The 27,088-nt window shown below is 30.8% G+C and overlaps 2 protein-coding genes across 3 annotated transcripts in view; one reads left to right on the forward strand and one right to left on the reverse strand.

The window, feature by feature from the left end:
- The window catches only part of Patsas (palmitoyltransferase Patsas), a 21,710-nt gene extending 2,924 nt beyond the window's left edge, over positions 1 to 18,786 (reverse strand). The window contains exons 1-9 of one of the 2 annotated variants that reach the window (XM_014421115.2): positions 18,651 to 18,786; positions 18,466 to 18,580; positions 14,376 to 14,501; positions 14,139 to 14,304; positions 8,125 to 8,258; positions 5,406 to 5,551; positions 4,028 to 4,124; positions 2,041 to 2,193; positions 514 to 686 (exon numbers count right to left, since the gene is read on the reverse strand). In XM_014421115.2, the coding sequence (XP_014276601.1) occupies positions 514 to 686; positions 2,041 to 2,193; positions 4,028 to 4,124; positions 5,406 to 5,551; positions 8,125 to 8,258; positions 14,139 to 14,304; positions 14,376 to 14,501; positions 18,466 to 18,580; positions 18,651 to 18,769 (1,229 nt within the window). In that variant the 5' untranslated portion in view covers positions 18,770 to 18,786. Of the gene's footprint in view, positions 1 to 513; positions 687 to 2,040; positions 2,194 to 4,027; positions 4,125 to 5,405; positions 5,552 to 8,124; positions 8,259 to 14,138; positions 14,305 to 14,375; positions 14,502 to 18,465; positions 18,581 to 18,650 lie in introns of those variants that run through there. The other variant, XM_067053425.1, reaches the window with a different exon arrangement.
- Positions 18,787 to 19,357: 571 nt separating this feature from the next.
- On the forward strand, positions 19,358 to 27,082 carry Pgant7 (N-acetylgalactosaminyltransferase 7). Its single transcript, XM_014421114.2, has 11 exons — positions 19,358 to 19,510; positions 19,772 to 19,977; positions 20,420 to 20,586; positions 20,697 to 20,904; positions 21,815 to 21,991; positions 22,242 to 22,359; positions 24,044 to 24,169; positions 24,339 to 24,560; positions 25,132 to 25,230; positions 26,267 to 26,392; positions 26,762 to 27,082. Exons 1-11 carry the CDS (start codon positions 19,358 to 19,360, stop codon positions 26,897 to 26,899), a joined length of 1,740 nt encoding a protein of 579 aa, XP_014276600.1. The 3' UTR covers positions 26,900 to 27,082.
- Positions 27,083 to 27,088: the final 6 nt, after the last annotated feature.

The raw sequence follows: 27,088 nt of genomic DNA on the forward strand, positions 1-27,088 counted from the left end.
ATATTATTAAATACTGACACGATGGCAGAGACAATGGTAGAACTTAAGTTTTACAGTTTGTTGCAATAAAGAAAATTTGTAATCAAAGACAGTGGAAGACCGACTCCTCTTCAAAAAATAGTTCACAAAAATCAATGTTTATCTAATTTTTGCTTGGACATATATTTTCCTAATTTAATTACTTCACTAACAAATTTATTAAGAAGAAATAAATTCCATTTCTGTATTAGCAATGGTCCTGCATACAGTAACCCTTCAAGTCTTTTGAAAAGTACCTACTTTACACAGACTTAACCGGAATCGTAAAATCACAAAAATTGAAGGGGTCTCTCTCTACCTGTGACAGGTGTTTTTGAGTTGATTGCTAAATAATTTGTGAGTTACCTCATTTCCACTGCTCAGAAAAACGCCATTGATGCGTGATATGGTTGATCCTACTAATTACTTATTCTATCAACATTTAGATGTACAAACTAATTTTGATTAGTTTTCTTTGATGTGTATGACTGAGACCTGTTCTTGACTCCGATGCAGTTGTGAATGAATGGACAATGGTGGTCGAAGTAGGCGACGCATCTGTTGCAGATCCTGCAATGCTTTGCCCTCAGGGGCCTCACGCAGTGACAGGAGTGGCAAAGACGGCTGAGGACTATGTCCCTTCTCTTCAACTTATCATAATAAGGAATCTGTAACAGAAAAACCTTCATGTGACCTTTCTAAGTATCGTTGAACTGGTCTTTATGAGTGGTTTAGAAGGTTTTTATTTGCATATTTTGATGAATCTTTGTGGCGTTAAACAATAGAATGATTTCTTGACATATGAGACTTTCAACCATTCGTTCCTGAGACGTATATTTCCCTACGTACCCTGTAGGGTTCGATTGGGGACAACCCAAACAAAAACTAAACCTCCGAAATCAATAGCCGTTTATAACCGTACAGCTTTATGCTCTCTCAAACCATTCCAACAAATAGTTATAAATGAATAAGTTGCACAGAAAGAATATTTTGATATGCGAATACAGGAATGAAAAAAGTAGTTAATTTTATAATATACATATTCTAACTATTATTTCCAACTCATGAGTATCGATACATTGACAATAGGACAGACCTTCGGGTTCTGGCACCGCCCAAGCCCAGGTAGGTGATCCTAACAAACACCTTAAGCACCTGGCATCATAAGAAGATAAGAACTTTTAGCGTTCAAAAGATAGGAGGCAATAAAGTATCAAAAGTTCCCACAATTAGAAAGAAAGTAACTTCGTTTTTCCAGGAGAAAGTCCCTCTCCCCAAAGAGAAGCACCCGACCAAAAAAAAAAAATGGAAAGAGGTACAAAATATTAGAGGTGTGACAAATATACTTTTTTAAGAGAGGATGAGGGAAGAGAGAAGGAACTTGGAGAATTCAGAGGGTAGTGGTCGGAAAGTACAGAGAGAACTTACACTGGGAAGATACTCAAGAATGTAAGCTTAGAAAAAGAGACATCGGACAGTTGGATTGTTATGCTAAAAAACCTGGAGAATCAAATTGAGAGTGTTGGAGGCACTCGAGTCGAGGGCCTGGTAAACACAGCTAGACAGTCTGGAGGAGAGCACATACAGTATCTCTGGATAAGTCTTAATATAATGTAAGTCAAAGTCTTAATAAGGGCCGCACCGTAGCTCAGAGGTTAGGCGCTAGTCTATCATTCTGAGGTTTGAATTCAACCTTGGGGCGTTGATTTTTTTCATTAAGTGGCGCTCCGCAAATTGAAAAACTTGACCCCTAACCATGGTTAGAATAGGTTGGTCACATGTAGACAACTAGGCAAACATCACTTCGATGTGGATTGCCTTAAAAAATCTGCTTAATAATGAGCAGTATATTTTTTCTTATTACTGCTTTGTAATTTCTGGTCTAATCTAGAGGGAACCAACTTATTTTAACTATGTTGGAATTGAGGACCATATTTCATTTCGTAGGACCGCAACTAAAATAAAAGTCAACAATTGCACAAAATTGATCTTATTAATTAAAATATCACTAATTAATTATACCTGTTTGATTGCCTGGTAATAGCATTCAGAGTTCTGCTGTATGTAGCCAGGATTCCTCCTGTTGGCCACGACCCAAGCCAACCACATCACCAGGTTCCAATATATGAAGCAGTAATGTGAACCTCGGATCAGGCTCCAGGTAACTGGAACACACTGCAGTTTGTTTTCTTATTAGTTAGAAAGTGAAAAGACAAGGCAAGTAAAATCTCTCTTATTCAATCTAATAACAAATATATTTTACTTAATCACTGGAAAACGTAATACAAACTTCGTATTCATGCAGGAAGTGAAAAAATGTTTTCACCCTATGACGTTTTAGACATAAAGTAACAAATTGGTCCCGTGTCTGTCTGTCGGTAAGTAGTTAAATACACGAAACGGGCGAAAAAGCTACTACCGTTAATCTTACTACAATGAAATTTTCTTGGGTACTTAAGATTTTTACCTATTATGTCTCGTGCTAATTTTATCAAATTCCACGCACTCCTTTAGATAACGCATTTACTTCAACACTTTCAGATTTGCCTCTGAAAACACCAGTATCATTCAACCCTCCCTGACAGTACCCGATATGCGGCCGAGAGAGAAGCATTGGAAATACGGACTTCTGCTTTATCATCGCCACCTATGGGTGGCGGGAATGGGTTTGGGGTTCCCTGGGTAGAATGTAAATATTGCATATAGTTATAAATATGTTCAGGACGGTTTATTTTACTTTCTTATTTTTAATGTTTAACCTCAGTTGTTTTTGTTGTTATTTAATTAATTTATTTACCTTTGTTTACTTACGATGTGTATATGGGTCATTCTTCCATTTCATACAAATTTCATGGTTCAGATTTCACTGTGAAAAAGTTGCATTTTCCAATTATTTTTTGTTTCATGAATTGCTCAAAATTAGACTGCTACTGATGTTTAAAAAAAAAAAACTTCACAGAATTAATTTTTAAACCATAAGATAATGATTGACATTATTGAGATGAGGGAGATAGAAAATATCAAAATACAACAAATGCTCTAAATGCTATTTCATTTTTTTATACCAGAATATTAAAAATAAAATTAGGTATATATAATTAAAGCAGTGCTTTATTAGTTATTACAATTATTTGCTTGAAAAAAAAAATTAATTTTTAATAAATTACTTTATTTTTTTTACTTCTAGCACTACAAGCAAATATACGTACACATTAATTTTTTTCGCAAACGGTTGCCAAAACATTCCCCATTGTTTCTATTATAGGGATTTACATTAAAGTGGACAATGCCATGTGAGTCTGTTATCAACAATTTTTATAGGTTGTTGAATCCCCATATAAAAACACAAATTAACTGTAATATAATGTGAAATATGAGTATTTTATATATATTATAGGGGAAAGAGGATAAAAACAAATAATTAAAGAAAAATAAATGTCGTGTTATTTGGCCATATTGTGTTTTCAAATTATTTGGCCTATCCTGCACGATTTGAAAATTGTAACCTGTATTCATTTGTCTATAACTTTTTATTTTATGCTATCATTTGTTTATAATAGGAAAATGTTCCAGTTAATTAATTTATAATTTAAAATTAGAGGAGAAAAACGAGTTATCTCATTTTTTTTCTAAATGATTGGGAGAAGAAAGTTTACTCTAAAATCTTTTAGTACCCTTTATAAGAGCCAAGTTGAAAAAAAAAAAAAAAATGAAAAACAGCTATAGATTAATTAATATGATGTAGAATTCGATAGTATTCAAATAAAAAAAAATTATGTGATAAAATAGGGTGGAATTTCAGGGGTCCAGCCAGCAGGAAGAAAACGATATTCCCCGTTGGTGGGCCTGCGATGGTGTAATCTACACAGTAATTGTTGAAACCTTATAAGAATTATTAAAACTATAATCTCTCAGGAACAAAATACATCATTTTTGAAGAAAAAAAAAATGACCACGATTTTCCACTGTAACCTTCAAGTAGATTATTCTTGAAAGAAGAATACTTTACCTTAAGAATATAAATTGGATATTCCCAAAAGAGGATGGACCCGATAAACAGCAACAATGGTCCTTTAGAATCTCCAGCGCCACCAAACAGCAGACCCCTAGAAAATAAATCATGTTTTATCATTAATATATTATTAATTAAACATATAAAATAAAATGACATATTTATTCAAACTAAATTAAATTATTATTAAAATTAACTGCGTCATTTTGAAGATTTTAAACGTTATTTCAGAAATATAATTGTTTTGAGTATATATTTTTTGTGTTATTGTGAAATAATCTATTTTAAAAATAAAAAACAACAACAGTGAAATACCATATATTAAATAACATCATAAATATACTGTTTCATTTCAGTGAATAATTACTAGATGGTTAACTATTTCAAAAATAAATACAGATCGTTATTTGATTGGAATTATTTCTTCAAATAAACATTTAGTGAATAATCATTATTTCGTGAAATAGCTCTTTAATTTGTGATAAATACATTATTTAAATAGTGTCCAGATTTAGTTTATACACACAGTTCAAACTTATTACAAGATGTGACGTCATACCGGCCTTCTTATCAGTTAACTACGGCTGATCATTGTTTCGCAAGTTAGTTAGATATTATTATTTCTTATATTAACTCTTATATTAGTTATTATGTCTTATATTAGATATTATTAACTCTTTTTCTACTGTGTTATGTTCATGTATGATATTTTAAAAAAATTTAAATAGTGCGAAGCGACTCCAAGAGAACCTTCAAAGAAATGATTTAAATATTTATCATAGCTGTGTCATCTTAATATATTCTTTAACTAATTAACAACAAGAAAAAAAAGAGGAGAACATTAGTGCTTTTATTGTTGGAAGCTCCTAGCAATATTGCTGGAAGGTTGATGGGGAAAGTCTGAAATCACTTAAATGATAGTAAATTACCAAACAGTAAATGTTTTGCCAATTCGAGTATCTTTCCCATAAAATAATAATCATAAAAATCATATAAAAATGACTAAAGGTTTGGACCTGGTTCCATGGTTACCATTTCTTGTGGAGACAGTATAATCACAACAGTTCAGTGCTTGTTTCCATAGCTAATCAGTTATTTTTCATCTCAACTTAGTGAATGAATAATAAAACTGCTAATAATTAAATACAAAAAAAGAAATGTCACCATAGACGAACAACATACAGTAAACATACGATTTAGAACTATATATACAGATAACTCATATACATTTATATCATATTATAAGGTTGATCTAGTGAGGTTATAAATTATTTACAATTTTCTGTCACTGCAGCGACAGGAGTCAACTATCACATATAACATGAAAGTGCGACGGCACTGCCACAATAGCAAACTATTAAAAATTTACACTTACCATAGTTCAGTAATAGGCGGCATCCATCTTTTTCGTCTTTTATACTCGGTTACTAAAACTTTCACGATGTCGTCATGACGGTGACTCTTGGCAAGCATCAGAGGAGTTTTCTCATTTTTATCTCTAGGCTCTAAATCGATTTTACTCTGAAATGCGAAAAAGGAAACATTTAATCGATGTTCCCAGGAATTGCAACAGCCTTAAGTTATAACAAATTGTGGAACTAAAGACAGCTTCGAAATTGCCATTAAAGATAGTACAAGAGCCGGGAAGAAAAAAGGCATTTATCTCACCCCAATTTATTATTACTTTAATGAAAACTATGTATTATTACTAGTCAAAACTAATGACTCTGCCAAGTATAGGTAGGGGAATAAAAAATGACGGCTGTTTCAAAACCTTAAAAAAACATTAATTTTTCATTCGAAGCTCTATATCTTATAAACTACCAAAAATAAAATGAAATATTAGCCCTAATAGAGCTATTTACGTCCAATAGTTCTCGAGATATAGCCTTTTAAAAAGCAACATTTCATAAAAATTTACTAAAATGTCAGTAGTTAGTTAATTTATTTTGAGAAATATCTCAGAAACTATTTGACGTACAGATGTCTATTAGCAATCAAATTAAAGTTAGTTTAATGTACTATAATGTAGTTTATGACATTACCTTCGTAGGAATAGTAGTTTTCATGATATATGCTAAATAAATTGATTTATATTTGTTCTTACTATAAGTTAGATTTATGAAAAACTTTTTTTCAGAAACCATAGGACGTACAGATGTCTGTCACCACTCAAATTAAAGCTAGTTAAATTTACTATAAAATAATTAATAATGTTTACCTTTGTAGTAGTATTGTTTTATGGTGTTTGACAAAATAAACTCACAAAATGTTAATTTCTAGTTGCTCGTATAAAATGTTTGATTTTTGAAAAAATATATCTCTAGACCCATAAAACGCACATATGTCTGCTAACATTCAAAATAAAGGAAATTTAACTTATCATAAAGTAGTTTATGACACTTATCTTCGTAGGGTTAGTAGTTTTTATGATATTCACATAGGAATATAAATTTGTCAAATGAAAATTTGTCCGAACAACAGTGAATCAATTTATTTCAGCAAATTTCATGAAAACTACTACTCCAACAAAAATAAACGTCATAAACTACCTTTTATTTCATTAAACTAGCTTTAATTTGAGTGCTAATAGACATCTTTACGTCACATAGTTCTTGAGATATAGATTTCTCAAAATAAATTAACTAACTACTGATATTTCAGTACGTTCCATACAATATTTTTATGAAATGTTGCTTTTTAAAAAGCTATATCTCGGGAACTATTGAACGTAAATATTTCGACTGGGCTTAAATTTTAGCAAATTGACTCTAATTTAAATTAAGCCCTCTTAGATTTTCTATTGTTGTTGGCAGTTATAAAGATATATAACTCCGAATAAAAAATTAATTATTTTTAACGTTTTGAAACAGCCGCCATTTTTTATTCCCCCTACTTATACTTGGCAAACTCATCAATTTTGACTAGTAATTATACCTAGTTTTCAATTATGGGGTGAAATAACTGCCTTTTTTCTCCTCTTGGGCTCTTGTACTAATTAGCGAGTACTGCTCTTGAATTATGGTTGCTTTGCAAATAACTTGATTTTAATGAAATGTAGACTATAAATAAATTATTTAAATATTCATATCATGAACAGTAGATGTTTATGGCTGAGATGCAACTCATCTATTATTCTCTAAACATAACCTTTACAGCCCCGACTGTGAAATTGTCATTTGAAGGGAATTGTCATATTGTTTATAAATCCTTCCACAACAGCATTAGTTTCAACCCCCTTAGTATTGTTCCCCTATAATATACAGCCTTCCTATTCGCCTTGACCCAATATATTCCTATTTCTCGGAAACTTATAATAGTCTAAAGAATAGTATGAGATCTCAGATAGTGGAACAGCTCCCTATATCAACCTCCTCCTGGAAGTTCCAATCAATCCCGAATCTAAGTCGAATAGAGTTGTCGAAAGATACTTAACGAGATCTTTTGTACACAGTATATTATAGTCTCTATTCTCTCTTCAAATTATGTAATAAAAGTTTATTTTACTCTCCCTACAATCGAATATTGTAATTTAAAAAGGATGTTGTAAACAAGAGAAAGGCGAAAGATAAGGCATATAAAGAGCCACAAGTACTGTCTGATAACCAAGGTTACAGATTTCAGTATCGATTCTCTTCAACAATAGATTTTTCAGAAATGTCATTAGCGTATTTTCCCACCACACTGCTTTGGTTTTTTTTTCTACTTTGCATAAGAGTTTTTATATTGTACTAGATTATGCTGATTGATTTTTGAGGCCCTAAAATTCTTATTCTAAAAAACATCCATTTAGCAGATAGAAATAGCTCGCAGCAGATAAAACGTAAAATATAACATGCACGTTTCTGGAATATTTTTAATCTATATAGTATTTTAAAACAATAAAAAAAAAAAATTATGTCTAAGAACTTTGGACCGAACCTCTGCCTATGCAACCTTGATGAAGGCCTGAAATTTAGGTCGAAACGTCGGCATAAATAAATAAGTTTTGTTTATTTTTGTATTATTCACCTCTTATTAATCTACGGTCAACTATTCGTAAAAGAATTATTGTATCTTTAGTTATTAGTACAAAAATATTATGGTAGAATTACCTTTTCACAAAGTATCTTGACACAACCGACGTTACCAGAGAGGCAGGCAAGATGGAGTGGAGTTGAACCGAAGTTGTCTGCCTTCTGAAGATCTATCCCTGAGTACATGAGCAGTTTGATCAGCTCTGGGTGTCCTGCCAACATAATAGCGAAGCCTTAAGTGATAAGTTGTTTATTAAAAAATGGCTTTGGCAGTGTTTTATGTCATATTGTAAAATATTCAAAGTCGATTTCGCAATCTTGGTTTTGTTAATAAACCATATATTGAATCAATATTCCATCGATTCATCATCTTTACGTTAAATATTTCACGAAAATAGGTCTTTCTCAAATAATGAGAAGTCAACTTTTTCTAATTTATTTTGGCAAATATCAAAAAAACTACTATACCTGTTTAAATAATTATTATGAACCATTTTATTGTACATTTACCGAGCTTTAGTAACGACCATAATACAGATGTTAACTTTCATAATTTACACAAAAAAGATGTTTTTTCGGATAACGAGAAATCAACATTTTATGAATTTATTTTTCCAAATATTATGGAAACTGCAATTCATAAGGAGATGATCACTATAAACTGCATTATGGAATATTCAACTGGCTTCAGTCTGAGTGCTGATAGACATCTCTACGTCTAATATTTATGTCTAATATTAACATACAGGCATTAATATTGTAAATCAAATTTCGGATCGCTATTTGTTGTAAATAATGAAAATACCTACGTAGTTAGTGGTCAGCTATTATTTTTGCAAGAAGGAAATGAAAATAATTAATAACTATTGTTACTTTGTAAACAAAATTTAGTATATTACACGCTCAATTAGTTAGAGGAACATTACAATATACAACCGCAATTAAATCAATATGACAAGTGTTTGCTTATGTAAGACAATACTCTGCTAAACCTTCCTACACTCGTTTTAACTACAATAGATTAGAAATTACATCTCCTTTTTTCTACCTTCAGTCTCTTTTTTCTTTAACCACCTTCTGTGTTTAATTATGGTGTGTTCGCATATAATTTTAAATTAATAGCATATTTTTTAATATAAAATCTGCATTCTGCATTGTTTCACTGCTTTACGCTTTTAGTTTTACATAAATAACGCTTTGATATCAAAGTATAGTAAAGAAAATTGTAAAAAAAAAAAAAATAATAATAGTATAAAATAAATTTATAATTGAATTATAATAACATAGATACTTTGTACCAAAGGATGACTAGTTCGGCCAAAAATTAATTGACTTAATTCATAAGCCTGCCTTCACCTCAAATCAACTAATAAATGAGGAGTTTTCTATCAAAACTCAAAATATCCCATTTTCGAATAATATAAATTAAAAATTAACATGGGAGCATCTCATACGAATATGTTAATTTCTTACTAGAAATGTTAATCTGTAAGATCAATCTAACAAAGAAATTTTGAAAAAAAAAACAAAAAACATTTTAACTTTCCAATTCTATTTTGTAAAAAAAAATAACTTTACTTTTTAGGATTGGATTTAATAGTAATCATTCCCCTCCCCCCCAAAAAAAAAGTGTTTTAGATTTTTTACTAAGCATAGTTTAATTACTTTTTCATTCGGTGTTTCATATATTTAAAGCTACCCACAACACTTGACAACCTAATAGAAAATCATTTAAAATAGAGTAAATTTGATAAAATAATAAAATATGAGACTTGAAGGAGATATTTACGTTCAAAGTTCCCGAGATATACTTTTTTTAGAAAGTATCATTCCATAAAAAATATGTTGCTATAAATTATTTTATGACGTTTATCTTCTATACGTCGACATCAGGTCGACGCCTGATAGTTCTTGAGATATATTTTGTCATAAATCAAAAGGTTTGTCTGAACAACTAGAAATCTACATTTTGTTAATTTATTGTGGAAAGATAAAAACTATTACTTCTACGAAAATAAATGTTAAAAATTACTTTATAGTACTTTCAAATAGTTATAATTTGAGTGCTGGCAGACAGACGTATGTCTAATGGTTCCTAAGATATATTTTTCCCAAAATCAGTAGTTTTTGAATTTAACTATTGATTTTTCGTTATGAAATGTTGCTTTTTAAAAAACTATATATCGGGAATTATTGAGCGTAAACAGCTCAATTAGGGCTCATATTTTAGCCAATTTATTCTATTTTAAATGAAGTTCTATAAGTTTTTTGTGTTGTATTGTTTGTTAACGTTTTGAAACAGCCACCATTTTGCAGGTAGGGTGACTCTCATTTCTTCATTGACGATGCAATAAAGATTAAAAAAAAGTGCAATTAAAGTTTTCATTAGATAATGTCGATTTTTTGCACGGGCTCACGAACTAAGAGGCCTTGCAAACCAACTTTCAAACCTTTCTCATTTATTTATTCAAACCTCAAGGATTTTTCATGAATAATTCTGAATACGTATTATATGAAGTGTCTAATTGCTAAACTCCATTGTAGAAAATTGTATAGTAAACCGTCTCATATCAAGAGAGAAAACGATTTTTAAACACATTTTTTAAATCTATTTTTTTTTTTTGGAGGGGGTATAATGTAGTCACACATTATATTTTCGATGGATAAATCAAAATTTAAAAACTTAAAAACCTTATTTTATTAAAATTAGAGGTTTTTCCAACTTTACTGAAATGAAGAACGTGATTTAGCAGTATTAGCGATTCTTTTCGAAAAAAATTAAAACTGATTTTATAAAGGGAAAAATCCATTCTTATGGTCAGTCGAAAAAGTTGCTATTACATCCCAGGTGTATTCCCGCTTGTAATTTCAATTTTGTATGACTTTTCATATTAGAGAAGGTTTTATTAATTAATGAATATGGATATAAATATGAATATTTATACTTTGGTTAATTAAGATAATCCAAGGTAATATTTCTCTGGTATAAATATATCATCGTGTTATATGTATGTAATAAACGAGTATAATAATAAAGGAGGTTTCCAAAATATTAGTTAATGAACAAATGTTATAACCTTAAATACTCTTCGATTTCAGTTTGATGTTACCAATGAGACAATAGTTAACATTTTCTGAGATAATTCAGCTGCGTTCCTTCCTTTGACACGATTTTTTATTTTGTAATTATTTTCTTTCAAGTTATGATAGTCATTAATGTTGTGTTATTTAACTTTAAAGTTATTTTATACTAATGAAATTTATTATAAATTTCATCAAATTCCATTCATTACTTTCTCTTCACCATGCGCAAAAGTATTTTTCTTTACATGCATATTTCACAGTTCCTTCTGTTCTTATAAAATGATTTTATTCTCCAACGACAGTCAAATTGAGTATATATCTAAGAGAAGAGTACATTATTAATAATGTTTCACTTTGCTCATAAATTATACATGTAACATTGAATTGAGATGGCCCTGTTTATTTGAAATAAACATCCTGATTAAATGTCAATATTGGCGAAAATATTTTATGGCAATGAATATCGGAAAAATAACTTAATGGATGGAAATAAAAATCGTAATATCAAGTTAAAAACAGTAACAATGAAGTTTATTCTAGAAAGATATTATCATAGTTATTCACTGATTAAGGGCTGCTTTACACGTATAAAATCATTAGATATTTTAAATATTAAATAGATAAATAAATTTTGGAAGATTCTTAATTGACCGTTTGTAGTACATAAAGGAAGTACCATCAAAAGCATTAATTATAAAGTAATAAATTAATATAATATAATAATAAATGTTTCTTTTTATTTGTTATTATTTCTGTTTTCATTAATTATCCAATACCTTTTTTTTTTTTAATTCTTGTTTGTTTATACTTTTCATTGTACGTTTTTTTTTTTTCCTTTGTTCATTTTTATATAAATTTTCACATAATCATATTTAACCACACCTCCGTTTACTTTTATTTCATGCTATATATTTTTTCACTTTGTTACATTATTTTATTTGTGTCTTTTTTAGCCCTGGTGAAGCCCTGCAAGTGGGCTGAAATGTTTCCTCATAATAAACAATTTTATTACTATTTGGGTTCTCTTGACAGCACCCAGATCATCTTCTTTTTATAACTAAATTTTAAGCAACTAAACATAAATAAACTGAGAATTAAGTAAGAAGTTGTAAACTTAAAATTTATCTAGCAAGTAAACAAGTAGTTTAGAATTTTGTCTATGTTACGGTTAAGCTAGTGGACAAGACTTATTACTTGATGCATTTGTACAGGCACAATTTAGTTATATGCATACGTGTAGTGAAACGATTGTCCTCAAGAGTTCGTGTGTTTTTTTAAATGTCGAAGTAGAAGGAAGAAACCACACACAAGTTGTTTATAATACTAAAAGAAAGAATGTTTTTGGAATATAATCGAATAAACAAATAATCTAAAGAACGGAGGCTTGCACAGTATGCTATGGCTATTAAAGCGCGTGGCTAACTCTAAGGACTCTAGTTCTAATCCTGTAACCGTGAGTCAACTCTGTGGGTTCTGGAGGCCACCTGGGGTCCAACCAGCCTCCTAAATAGGGTACCCTTAATTGGGTAAAAATCTAGCGGTCCAGCGTGATTCTGACCACACACCTCCTTGCACAACCGTTGGCCTAGTTACAGTACTTCCTTACAAAGTACTGAACCTCTCATCCTTCATGGGTTGTAGTGGTACAGATTTAATTTTTTTTTTATGGCTATTACTAATTTCGGTATTAAGGAAGTTGAAACGAAAATATTAGATTGGCAAGAGTTGAAAATTCCATAAAATCGGGCTCTGATACCAATGATATTTACAGACAAAATATATACTGGTTCCTCCTGGTTATGTTCCTCATAATTTCATCTCTAACGTCGTCCAAAATTTCACTAAAAACAAATCTAAGCACAGAATTGACAATTGACTTCCTTGCATACTAAAATAAAAATCTTAACACATTAAGTGTGTAGGGACACAGTAAAATTTTAGTTGCTTTAAATTAAGTTGGTTATTAAGTTTATTTATTGACATTTACAACTGTATTACATAACAATACATCCAGCATATGTGATATTAGTGTTGCAATGGTATGATATAGACTTATGGAGAAACTACCCCTTGGTAGCACTCCAATAACATTCTACATTAGAATTTCTCGAGGCCATCTTCTTTTCAGGCGCCTCGGAGTATTGTCAGGAATAGAAGAGGAAGCAAGGTTAGAAACTAGTGGGTTTGGGTTGTTATGGAATTCATAATTGAAGCATTGATATCTGGTTCGAGATAGATCGGCTACATATATAACAAATGTCTTTATGGATCCTCCCATAGATCGCCAAGATTACCAGGCCTAACTTGATCTAAACTGATTACAAATGATTCATCCCTTGTGGTGAATTGATTCTTCTAAAAGATTCTTTGATTAATTCTGTTTATTTTATTCACATTTACACATTCACATTCTTTATTATTATTATAAAAAAAAGATTTCTTTTATTGAAAAAAACAAAACAATGAAATTCCCAAATCTTGTTCTTTTAGGCAAAAACGTTTGTTTTAAAACAAAAAAAAAAGACAAATTATTATACACATTAATTTTTAAATTCAAGTTTTTTAAAAAATTATAAATCTTATTGAGATTTTTCGCATGTTAACCTGTATCTTATATGGTAAATAAAAACACTCCTTCGCTTGTTTGACCTATGTTCACAGAATGCTTATTAATTTTCTTAAATGCCATAGATTTAATTTAATTGCTGATCTCGTTTTATGTGCTTTATATTGCAATACAATAATCAAAATATATATTCTTTTTCTTAATATTATAAATAAAAATAAAACAACACAGTGTTCAGTAGTAGTATTTAATAAAATAAATTATCCCCTAGCCCTTTTTGTAAATCAACCTTCTGCATATGAATCGTGATTTTTCCTTGTGAATCATTCGAGAGTTCGATTCTTTCTGAGGAGTCGATTCTTTGATTCAAATCTCAATTTACTTGCCTTCTCTAATTGTGTTGAATGAAGCTTGAGCTTGAGATGAATGAAATGCTACTGACCCTTGTAGGCGGCCCAGTGCAAGGCGCTGTCTCCGTTGATATCGGTGAGGTGGTTGAGGGCGCCCATTCCCAGCAGATAGGCGGCGGTGGCGGCCCTTCCGAACATGGCTGCTGTCATCAAGGGCGTCAGGCCTTTGAAGTCAGCTGCGTTCACGGCAACTCCTGCCTAGATCAAGAGCATTCGGTGTCATTATTTGTGCACAGTTAGCTACGGTAGAGTACACTAAGGTATAGTACCTGGAGGAGGACTTGGACGATAGTCGTGTGACCTTTTCGACAAGCCCAGTGAATCGGTCGGGGCCCTTGTGTTCCCAAGCAGGGCAGGTCCACAGGTGCGCACCTCTCCACCAGATAGCGCATCACCTGCAACAAATCAATTCTCACGCCCTCTTCTCATACTAAAACCACTATCGAAATCTGATTATATCTGAAAACAGTAATAAGTAACAGTAATGAATAACATTGAAGAAACCCTGGCTGAAACAATGGAAAGTATCATATAAATGAGGCTGGAGAAAGACGTGAGGATGGGTTGTCTAGGTTATGGCAGAAACCATTGGATCACAAAATCCCATATTAATATAAGTCCACTGTTCATTTGGATACAAAAAGAGGTTCTAGCAAATGGACTTAGAGGTATTGACCGGGGATTCAATATTAAGGACTTCAAAATAATCATCCAAGGCAAGAAAATATGAAAAGAAAGAGAATCCAAATTTAATGATGGGTTACTGGTTTCGTATACTGATAAGAAAAAAATTAAAAAAAAGAAAAAAAAAAGATGGGTTACTGGTTTCGTATACTGATAAGAAAAAAATTAAAAAAAAGAAAAGCAAGATTAGGAGTATTTGGACCAACATTCAAATTTTGCATCGTTATCGGATCGTAAACAACGGTCTTCCCTACGGAAGAACATGCAATAGAAATAGCTAACGCAGAGACCTGAAATGAGCTGAGGTTGAAATTTTCATAAAATCACATCATGGCTATCCTCGAATTGCCTTGATATACGTTTCTATTTTACTTACAGATTATTCAAACTAAACCACAAAAGCCTATTCATTCCTCTTTTCTCAGTCTGCTGGTGTACCTCAGGGTAGTCTCCTTGATTCAGTCCTCGGGACATCCCAAGCCATCCTAACACTATATTTAACACCTATTCCAGTTGCACACATCACTACCAATGGAATACTATAAAACTAACGATTGGTCACAACCAATAGGTGTGGACTATAAAACAAGTGTATCATTAATTAACCACATTAAATCTAATCAGCTTTACGATTTCTTGTAAAAATATGACTTTCTACAATATTCTTTAATAATATTCCACTTATCCCTGCAAAATAGATCAGCTACCTAAGACAACATCTGGACAAACGACTAACTTAGAAACCTCATGTAATACTGAAATGATCTGTACTTACTATACAAACGGTCCAAGCTTTCAATTAATAACCAAAGGTTCATTTGACCTATATCGATTTACAGAGTTAACATCTAAGGCTCTACTAAAACATCCAATTTATCTCGTACCAAATACTTACCAACCGAAATTCTCAATGATCCATTTTTTTGTCACCAACAAAATCAACGATTTGTTGCCGGTTTTCCCCGAACCAGGTATCAAACATTCCATGACAAACTCCATAGATACCCAAACTCACAAGTTTCTAACATTTATCCTAGATAATCCTCCTAGATGTCAAAAAAAGAAGTATTCGTGACCTCCAATACAGAAAGGTTGTTGGGATGTTAACAATGGGTACTTTCTTAAGATGTCTATATTCTATCATAATATACTTTAAATTTACTTGTATTTTTTCAAGTTTAGTAAATAAATAGAAACAAATATTTTATTATTATCAAAGCACCTGCTTTAGACCGGCACTGTCTTGAGTGATGCTTTAAAAGCAGGCACCTTTCGTGATGATAAACCAGCAACAAATCATACTAAGTTACCAGGTTACGACTACATTAAATTACCAAATATATTTTTCCCAAGCACGGATTGTAATGCGTGCACAGAAATTTGCATGACAGGTTGGTAGCCGAATCACGTCAGTGGTTTCCTTTATAGTTACCGACATGATTTTTAAACAATGGCTTAGTTCATCTCGTATAGTTTACATTGATGACAATTGGAGAACAATCATCATAGCATTATTATATTATTTTTATTACACCTTCATGTGTACATGAATCGCTAGTAAAATAGCTATAAAATTTAATCATGCCGTTTTTCAATTTCAAGCGCTTTTTAAATATTGCTCGATTAAACTATCTTAAAGTCATCTCTTACAGTTTTAAGCTAATATTTCGAAAGTAATATAGGAGGATTTTTTTTTTTTTTTTGTGTGTTATTATTATATATACCTACCTCTATGTATTCAATTACTTATTTCGTCAGGGAGGTATGAAAACAAAAAATTGTGTTATGATCTCCTCTTGTGAGATTGTGACATGTCGTACATCTTAAAATCTGACTTTAAAGAAAATTATTAATAACTTGTCATCTAATTAAATATAAATTAGGAGTGAAGTTTGAACCTATAAAAATATAGTATTTAGATAGTTCCTGTTGTGAACCACGTGATCAAAGTTTATATGGCAGGAGCATCACTGTTTTCAAGTACAGACTTTTTTTTTTAGAGGAGTTGTTCTCAAAGCGGACGCCGGGTATCACTAATTTTTTTAACTTATTAAACACTAAAGTATGTAATAAGATTAAATAAACATAGAAAACATTGGGTTTTTATTACGATTCTGTGCGTGTTTTTATTAAATTTCTATTTTATTTACTTCTATAGTTTATTATTAAATTTTAAAAAATGTATATACAATAATAAATGAATAACAACCGTAGTAGCGTGAATTATATTTTATGGCCAATGTTTAGGGACCAGTGCTCTAGAGTAAACATTTCTTTCCCACCATACATGTATCTGCAGACAGGACTACTTTTTTCTTGCCTGACTTCACATGACTGCGGTTTTTCGACACGAAAAGTGAGGTAATAATATGAATTTCCTTCTTTTAAAAGTTTTTACACAGATTACTTTGTTTTCACAATTCCAGATATGTTCAATAACTTAGTGTCGTGAGCCTTAATTTTCTATTTAAAGCTTCGTTCTTAAAACATAGTCACTGAAATGAAATGAAAACTTTCACTATGCAAAAATCTTGGTTAATTACAATATTTTACCTTGAGCCTGGAGTCACTTACCATAAATGAACGACAACACTGTTCCTTAACAAATAACATCGTAAAAGTTGTGTCAAAAATCTATAAAATCAGCAATACAAAATCCAATAACTTCAATTCAAAATATATATATATATATATATATATATATATATATATATATATATATATCAGATACTATGTTTAACGACCAAATGTCTTATTTATTTATGACCTTCAATTTTTATAATTTTGTTTAGATTATCAAGGTTTTAATAAAAAAAGTGTCTGCAGATATAATTTATAAATTCACGTTTAGATGCTCTACAGTAACCGTATTACCTATTAAAGAAACACTCATATAGCTTCAAAAAATATGGAAAGAGATTTCAGCAAACAATGGCTGCAAAAACATGATTAAATAAAATAACAAAGCGGATAGTAATAACTAGCGTTTATTAACCCATTAAAATACAAAATAACCTATTGAATGAAGTTAATAAATTTATACTGTAATTTTTCGCTTCGTTTCCTTTAATAAATGTTTTAGACAATAATTTCTCGCTCCATCTCCTTTGTTGAACGTTTTACAGTAAGTTAGAAAGTTTGTGTAAAGTAACAACCTCCACGGGCATGAAGTTGACACATACTTTTGCTTCCTCACTGCCAAAAGTAGGGAAACTTTGTATTTTAATTATAAAAATTACATAATAGCTTAAATAAGTTAAAAGTTAGAATGGTCCTGGTTGTGGTCAAGAAAATAGTTAAGAAACAATTTAAATTATTAATTAGTATCCAAAGTTTCGACCCACAAAGCAGTTCTCAAACAGGACAGTTGTGATCGGTCTTCAGGATGAATAATATATCTTTAAAATCTCGATCAATAACAAATGATTAAATCATTTATTCATCCTGTACACCTCTACCAATCATAACAGCCCTGATTAAGACCTACAATCCTAAGACCAGTGTGTGGGTTTCTTAATTGTTTTTCTTGATCTTGACCTTGACCATCTCCTAATTAACAAACGTTTTATCATCTGTATATAGTAAAAAATATATTAAGAAATTCAAATAATTCGAATATATTTTAATACTTCTCTATTACATCAGAATTTAGTAAATAATGAATTGCTAACTCACTTCGACATTACCGTCTAAGGCAGCCCAATGTGCAGGTGTATATCCCCATTCGTCTCTTGAGCTCAACGATTCCGCTCCCAATTTTTCTACAAGAGCTTCAATTTCCGACACGGCTCTGCAAAGCAGAAGTTACTTCAAGATTTATAATGGATTCACCTTCAATGACCACACATAAATTTACTTACCCATTTCTTACTAAATCGAAAATTGATTTGTAAGTGTGCCCAAAATTAAACTCTGTACTTTCAGAGAAGGGCAAGGAATTTATATCTTTCTGATGAGATACCACTGCACCAGATACCATATTGCTCGTCTGCCCTGTGCCTGGTTCGGAACTCCAGACACTTTGGGCTGTCCCTGGGCTTGGAAACACTTTGGACAACGTATTTGCAGTTAAGAATCAGCAGTAAATATAAAAAATGCTTAAATTTACATTCACGAAAACTGCATAGGCAATAAATGACAACAGAAACACCAATAGAATTCCCTCAAGTCGGATTGCCTGTAACAGCTGTTTTTCAATCAATATACGAGTGAAAATTGTTCCTGTGATCAATGCGCAAGCTCGCCTAGAAATGTCTACAGCTGAAAAATGTGAATTTCAAAGATGATAATAACGATTGTGTTTGAGATTTTTGAGTGTGTTTTTTGGTTGTAGTAAAGTGAGTTGCTTTGAGAGGTTTTGTAAAAGCTTTGAGATCTGCTTAGTGAAGTGAGCACTTGAACCGGTCTGCTTAGGAAGGGGAAGGACACGTTTCATATGAAGGTTCCTCGCATTGTTATCGTGCTTGACTTGTTATGATCTGAAGATACTCACCAATACTCTGTCATTCTTTGATAATGTCATCATAATTTATTTTTTTTAAATAATTATCTTCTTTTAATTTGTAATATGCGAGTCATTCTGTTAAAAAAGAAAAGTTTGTTCAAGTTGTTTGTTGCAGTGTTACTTTTAATTCCTCTATTATGTCTGTTATATGTTAAATCAAATGAAAATCTTGAAAATGCTAATGCCAGCCCACAGATTCTGATCCATGAAAACACAGTAAGTAATAAACTAATTGATTTTATCAATCTTAGTTAGTCTATTGTTTTCTCAGCACTTCCTGTGAGCTTGATATTTGATAGCATAATGTGTATTGAAATGTTCATTGATTAGAAATAAATAATATTATAATAAATAGATGATTTTAAAGTTAAGTTGATGATTTGATACCTATATTTGCTGATCTTGACAACCTAATTTTTGTAAAATGTCCCTAGTAAATATTTCTTGTTGTAACCATTATTTTTTATTCTTTCTTAGGATCCAGTGTTTGTTGATGGATTAGGAAATTTTGAACCGCCTGAAACTCCTCCAAAAGTAGGTCCTGGAGAAGGTGGTAAACCTCATTATCTCAGAAGTGATCAACAAAATGACGAAAAAGCTTCTCTTACCGAATATGGGATGAATATGAAGTGCTCTAATGAAATTTCACTAAACAGAAGCATTCCAGATCTCAGATTGCCAGAGTTGGTGTTTCTTTCGGTTTATAATGCATATGATTAGGTGATAAGTAATAGAGAAAAATGTGAATATTTATCTCAGAGTATACTATTATTTTTTTTTTTGGTTTATCCTATTATTTTGTCACGACCTTAATTCCAAAACTTCCTAACTACATATGTTATCTATAGTAAAGCTCTAAGTAAATATTAAATTTGATGCATTTATAAGCTCTTGGTAGTTTTATGAACCAACATATCTGTATCGCATTTCAAGATATATCCAAATTAAACCTTTGATTCAAAATCATTATATCAATCATAATATTGTATTTTCAACAATATTAGTTTTGTTATTTTAATATTACAAAATGTTTTTTTACTATACTGCTAAAATTTGAAATCTTTCTATTAAATCTATTAAACATTAAGGCTTTCCAAAATTATTAAAAATAATCATTTTTTACAGATGCAAACATTGGAACTACCCTGAACATTTACCTAAGACAAGTGTAATCTTGGTTTTCCACAATGAAGGATTTTCAGTTTTAATGAGAACCGTCCACAGCGTCATTAATAATACTCCCAAACAATTTCTTGAAGAAGTTCTATTGGTCGATGATTTCAGTGATAAGGGTATGTGGCATTTTATTTTTTTGCTGGTATTTTCATGTTTTGTTATTTATTATATATGTATTATATGAGAATTGTAATTATTTCATTTTTTGACATGAACACGTTTGTAGATAATTTGAAAGATAAACTGGAAACTTATATTGAACGATTCGATGGTAAAGTTAGGTTATTACGAAACAAAGAGAGAGAAGGATTAATCAGAACACGCTCACGTGGTGCTAGAGAGGCTCGAGGTGAGGTTATAGTCTTCCTGGATGCTCATTGTGAAGTAAATCTAAATTGGCTTCCTCCTCTCCTTGCCCCAATAAAAAAAGATAGGTAATTTTTTTATAACTTATAGCTACTATATTTTTTAATGATTATTTTTATATCCTAATTTGTTTATAAAATCATTATTTAACTTGATATTTTTGACTATTTGGAGAATAATTATTTATTTAATTTTAATTCTTTATTTGCTAGTTAATAGGCGAAGAAAAACAAGTTTTGTTGTTTCGTTTATGCTTATGATTTTTACATACAATTCACATTTGTATAAGATTACATGAGATATATTTGAAGATCATCAGAGGAAGGTTACATTAGGCAGTAGGCGCCATAGCTGATATCCCAACCAATCCTAACACTATTCTCATCACACATGTCGATGACACGTTTGTGCTCTCAGTTAATATTAACCCGTTAATTGCATCCCAAACTCTCCAATCCCATATCACAATCCTTGAAGAATGGTGTCAAAATTAGAGTATTAAAATAAATCCCAATAATTTCCATCCAGTCACCTTTACCCTTCATTGTAAATCAATAGACTACCCTACAGTATCCTTTAATAATATTCTACTTATTCTTATCGATCCATTACCTAGAACTAAATCTGGACAAACAACTAACTTGGAATCCTCTTACAAGACTGAAGTGATAGGAAGCTGTGCATCGATTCCGGCCATTACAGCATTTACTAGACAACCAGTCTATGCTTCCAGTCCCTTGCAAAAGACTGATCTACAAGACTATAAGGCCTATCTGGACACATGGAGTTGAGCTTTGGGGCTCCAATAAACCTTTGAATTCCTCATGTATCCAATCCTTACAATCTTACATTACTTGTAATTACATCACCATGATGGATTGTTCTGTGATTGCTTCTTATTCTGTCACAATTATTTTTATTAAATTCTCATGATCCATATTATCACTTTCTATTCTTACTTTATTTTTTATATTTCAGATCTACTATGACAGTTCCTGTGATAGACGGAATCGACCACCAGACATTTGAAGTCCGTCCTGTGTATCAAGAAGGTCATCATTTCCGTGGTATTTTTGAATGGGGTATGCTATACAAAGAAAATGATCTTCCTAAGAGAGAAGCCGACACCCGTGAGCATCATTCGGAGCCTTACAGGTTAGTGAATAATTTGATTATTCCTTTTTTAAATTTTTTGTTTCTAGAATATTAATCTTGAATTGCTCCCTACTTTTTTACTTCAAATTAATTCTAATTCGATGAATGGATTTTGTTGATAGTTTGAAATTTCAGTGAGGATAAATTGACATAGACATATGATATGATATTATAAAATTGTTTTAAATTTAATTTGTGTAAAAGATTTTGTAATATGACTCTTAATAAAAAAAGGAACATTTAATTTTAGGTCACCGACTCATGCAGGAGGACTTTTTGCCATTAATAGGGAGTACTTTTTGGAAATTGGTGCTTATGATCCTGGCCTTTTAGTTTGGGGTGGAGAGAATTTTGAATTATCATTTAAGGTAATTAATCAGTTTTATAAATATGTCTATTTCTTTATCTACCTATGTATTTATATATGTACATATTAATGAAAAGTAACATATAAAAAAGTTTGTAACTTTTCGAAAACAGCTTCAAAAGCTTTATTTGGTTTTAGGTTCCAAAACCTTCTACATGCCTGAAGAAATAAATGATGATTTATTTTTCTAGTGATAATTTATTTTATTAAGTTTAAAATAATTATATCTGTTATACTAATTTCAATTATATATTTATTTATTTTTATTTAACCATAGTTTAAAGACACTACTCCTTGAGCAGTGTGATCTGTGGAGTTGAACATTAATATTGAAAAAATAAAGACAATGGCAAATTCACAGAAAGAAGAGGTCAAAGATAATAACCTGGAAATCAGTTTAGTTTATTTATTTAAGACAGCCTTTCAAATTTAAAGATAGAAAATATGAAATTAATAGAAGGATTAAAAGGGAATGGAAAAAATATTGGGCAGGAAGTACATTTTTAAAAGTCAATTACCTCCAGGATTAAAGGCAAAGATATTGGAAACATTTGTATACCCAGTAATTTTATATGGTTCTCAGATATGGTCGGCAATAGAAAAAAATTATGAAAAATTAGTGAGGACATAACTGAAATTTTCAAAAAATATGACAGGCATCAAAAGAAAAGATCCCATCTGCAACAGAAAGGTACAAAGTAGAATTAAAATTAAAAGTATACCAAAAGAAACACATGAACTGAAATGGATATTTCCATGGTGCTAATTTTGAACTGACTCCCTGTTTCTTCTCTTTAGTTGCTGTTGATGAACAGTCCTCAATAAAACCTAGTTCACTAGCCACTGAACTTGCTCTAACATACCTAGTGATGGATATCATTTATGTCTGAATCAGTAGCTAAGCAATGTCGACTGAATGGACGGAATCTCATGCTTTCTTCCCATATGGCACTTTTGGAATCATAGGTCTATTTTCTAGTGAAATTTCTTCAAATTTCATGCTTTCAGAAATTAATGACGTTCTTATACTATCCATTATAACTTTCATATCAATTTTTTCCCCATTAGCTTCATTTTCTTGTAAGTTAAGAGAGACCCTCATCACCCCATACTCAGTTACTACTTCTTGATTAGGAACATGATCACTTCCTAGCTCCTGCTTTATATCAGTTAATTTGACATTTGCGAGAAACCTTTGTTCTAAGATTTGCTTGATCTAAACTGCTAGTCTTTGTGCGGTTACGGAAATTGAAGGAAATATTTATTCCATTATCCATCAATCTTGCTACAGTAGCCTCTTCTTTACATTTCTATGTTTGTAGCGTGTTAGTAAGCACTTATGGCTGCTCTATTCATTTCTTAACCTTACCTCAAGCATCACTGTTCAAGTCTGGCGATTAGGACCTCTACTTTGTGCAGGAGGCTTAATTGCTTCTAATTTCGAGTCAGAGTTAGTCCCATGCGACATCGGGCACTGCTTGCCGATGAAGTGGGCTGTTGATCCAAGCCCTCTGGAGTAGCCCTTACTCATGATTCCTCCGAGACGATTTTGCGACTTCTTGACTCAATTTTATTGGGTAGGTTGCATTTTATACCTTATGACAGGTCTTGTTAGGAAAGGTAACCCTAAGGTGTTCACTGGTGTGTACAAAATTCATGCAGTAATTCTGATAATTTTGTTTTAGATTTGGCAATGTGGAGGAAGCATCTTATGGGTTCCTTGTTCCAGAGTTGGCCACGTTTATCGTGGTTTTATGCCTTACAATTTTGGGAAACTTGCAAGGAATAAAAAAGGATCACTAATTACTATTGTAAGCTCTTTATAGTAATTCTTATTTAATATTTATAACATCCATTATTGTTATTACTATTCTTAATTTATGCTTTGATGTAGGATACATTTTCTGTTAATTAAATGTTATATTTTATTATATCAATGCCCGCTTATATATATATATTTACTTTTTTTTCCCCCTACAGAATTATAAAAGAGTTATTGAAACTTGGTTTGATGATAAGTATAAAGAATATTTTTATACAAGGGAACCACTTGCAAGATATTTGGATGAAGGAGATTTGACTGAACAAAAAGCATTAAAAGCAAAACTCCATTGCAAAGACTTCAGCTGGTACATGGAAAATATAGCATATGATGTCCTCGATAAATTTCCTGAGCTACCTAAGAATATTCATTGGGGAGAGGTAATTTCTAATACCTTGTAAAACAGTCTTGTTCTTTTATTTAAAAGTTTACAGAGTTTTGTCTTAAGCTGATGTTTAGGCACATTTTGGTAATTCTTAGAACAAAAGTTAAGGTCATAGAAATGTGTCTATGTATTGAAAATTCCAACTTGTGTCTTTACTGGAAGTGAATATACCTCTATTGAGGATGATGCACGTCTGTTTCATTTAAAACGCATAAGGATTTCTGATGGAATGGTTTTATTTATAAACTAGCTGAGCCGGGAATGCTTTGCTATTGCTAGATCTGTATCTTAATCATATATTTTCACATTAAATGAACACAATTGAAAGATTGCTATCAGTTATTGTATTTAGGTAAAATTGAATATTTTCATTTTATTGTTTCTATCTTTTGGCTAAATAAATTTTAATTATTCTTTCATTCAATTTTAAGATCATTGTGTTGCTCTTTAATATAAAATGTTTTTGGTAACTTTTTTTGGCATATATACAAATTTCTTTTTAATGTTTTGTTTTTCATTCTCTTTTTTTTTTTTTTGTATTTGATTTTGTTTTTATTAAATTTAAGATGAAGAACCATGCGACACAAACTTGCATGGATACAATGGGACAAGCAGCGCCCACTTTAATGAGTCTTTCCTATTGCCATGGCCATGGAAATAATCAGGTAAATTTTCCTTTTGCTAATTTTCACTTGACAAAGATTTGGTCTTTTCATAATTTATTTTATAACTTTTTAAACTACTCACTTTAACGAAGCAGATTTAATTTATTTTTCATTTACACCACTCTATTTTTCTCCTGTTCCAGAGATTTCCCATTATCCTTTTGTATAAAAAATCTTATATTTATACTGAGAGAATATAATCCAAAGTTGTTAATTTGTGATAAGAATAATTAACCTCTCTAATACTGTTTTAATTAATTAATTTATTTATATTAATATGTACATGTCTGTTTGCTTGGATGCTTGTGTGACTATCTTGTCTCTTTTAATTTCTATTACATCGACTTTGTATAATATAAGTTGATCTAATTGATTAAAAATTAATCGATAGAATCGTTTTTAAAATAAATTTTTTTATTATATTAACATTCAATGTATCCAAATTTTACTATTACTTGGTTTATTTTTAAAAAAACGTAAAATCACATCTGAATACAAAATTTTTATTACATAGAAAATAACAAAATAGAAAAAAAAAAATCTTTCTTAATTTTGTCAAAAATTAATACAGTAAACATTTATATTTTGAGACTTCTTCATTTTTAAATATTTAGCTTTGTTGCCATTTGTTTCCAGGAATTATTCGAACTTAGAGAAAAACATGTGTTATGTTTTTTAAGAAATGTTATTTCTTATACAAATAAAATAAATTAACCTAAATAAAAAAAAAATTAATCAAACTAAAATTAGTGTGTATTTTTTTTTTACAGCTTAAGGAGCAATACATTGTTAACACAAACTATTTATTTTTCTTTGTTTGTTTGTCGGTCTTTTACTTTGTTTCTTTCAATTGTAAACGTAGACTACTTAGTAGAATTTATAAGTTTTTTTCATTAGTAAAATGTGCAAACAATTTTAATTTTATATGGTTGGTAATATCATTAATAACAATACACTAAACTGTTGTATTTGTAATCATTTCCAGTTTTTCTCTCTAGGGAACATTATTTATTATAATAATATGTATTTTTTATAGTTGGTTCGCCTCAATGCAAAAGGACAACTAGGAATCGGAGAGAGGTGTATCGATTCCGACTCATCAGGGATCAAGCTCGTCTTTTGTCCATTAGGATCAGTGAGCGGGCCTTGGCAGTACGATGAGGTAACATCTTTTGTTTTTTTAATTTTATTAGTAACATTGTTTATTATTGTGAATGTAATTTATTTTGACAATTGATTATCTATATTGTGAGTCAATGATAAATAATTGTTTCTATAAATGTTTCTCTAAAAATTATAACTTAACATATACAGACAAGTACATTTTAAATTTGTATTTTATGTATTCTGAAAAAAGAGTCAGCAATGAAATTATACATAACTCTTTTGTGACTAGAATTATAAAAATATTTATTATCAGTTTGTCTTAGTCGTGATAGTGAACTCCAAAACAATTTAGATTAACTATCATTAGCTTTATATTTCTTTGAATATAATTGCATTTCATGTTTCCATTTTTCTATCCTTTCAGGAGACACATGTCCTTTATCATAAACAGAAAAGGAAATGTATGGCCGTCCATCCTCAAAGCCAACACCTTTCCCTGGCGCCTTGCGATACGGTAAATACGTACCAACAGTGGATATTCAGAGAGATACAGCCTACTTAAGGGGGCAGAAGGAGTAAGAAAGAAATCAAAAGTCGACAACATGTGCCTGTTACTATGAGAGCAATTCTTAACTGCTACAATTTTGGACATTCCACTGCGACATATCAATTAACCTTAACATTAATAGATTATATTTGAACTCATCAGTTTAATCATAGTTATTGTTAATGTTAATTCTTTCAATTATTA

Source organism: Halyomorpha halys, unplaced genomic scaffold (genome assembly GCF_000696795.3).
Source record: "Halyomorpha halys isolate HHAL.00 unplaced genomic scaffold, Hhal_1.1 Scaffold304.1, whole genome shotgun sequence".
Classification (NCBI taxonomy): Eukaryota; Metazoa; Arthropoda; class Insecta; order Hemiptera; family Pentatomidae; genus Halyomorpha; species Halyomorpha halys.

Bases quoted from the DNA above. Each gene is read 5' to 3' on its own strand.
- Pgant7 (XM_014421114.2), top strand. From the start codon at position 19,358: ATGCGAGTCATTCTGTTAAAAAAGAAAAGTTTGTTCAAGTTGTTTGTT. The intron at 22,360-24,043 runs GTAATTAATCAG...ATTTTGTTTTAG, and splicing joins ATTTTGAATTATCATTTAAG to ATTTGGCAATGTGGAGGAAG. The intron at 25,231-26,266 runs GTAAATTTTCCT...TATTTTTTATAG, and splicing joins ATGGCCATGGAAATAATCAG to TTGGTTCGCCTCAATGCAAA.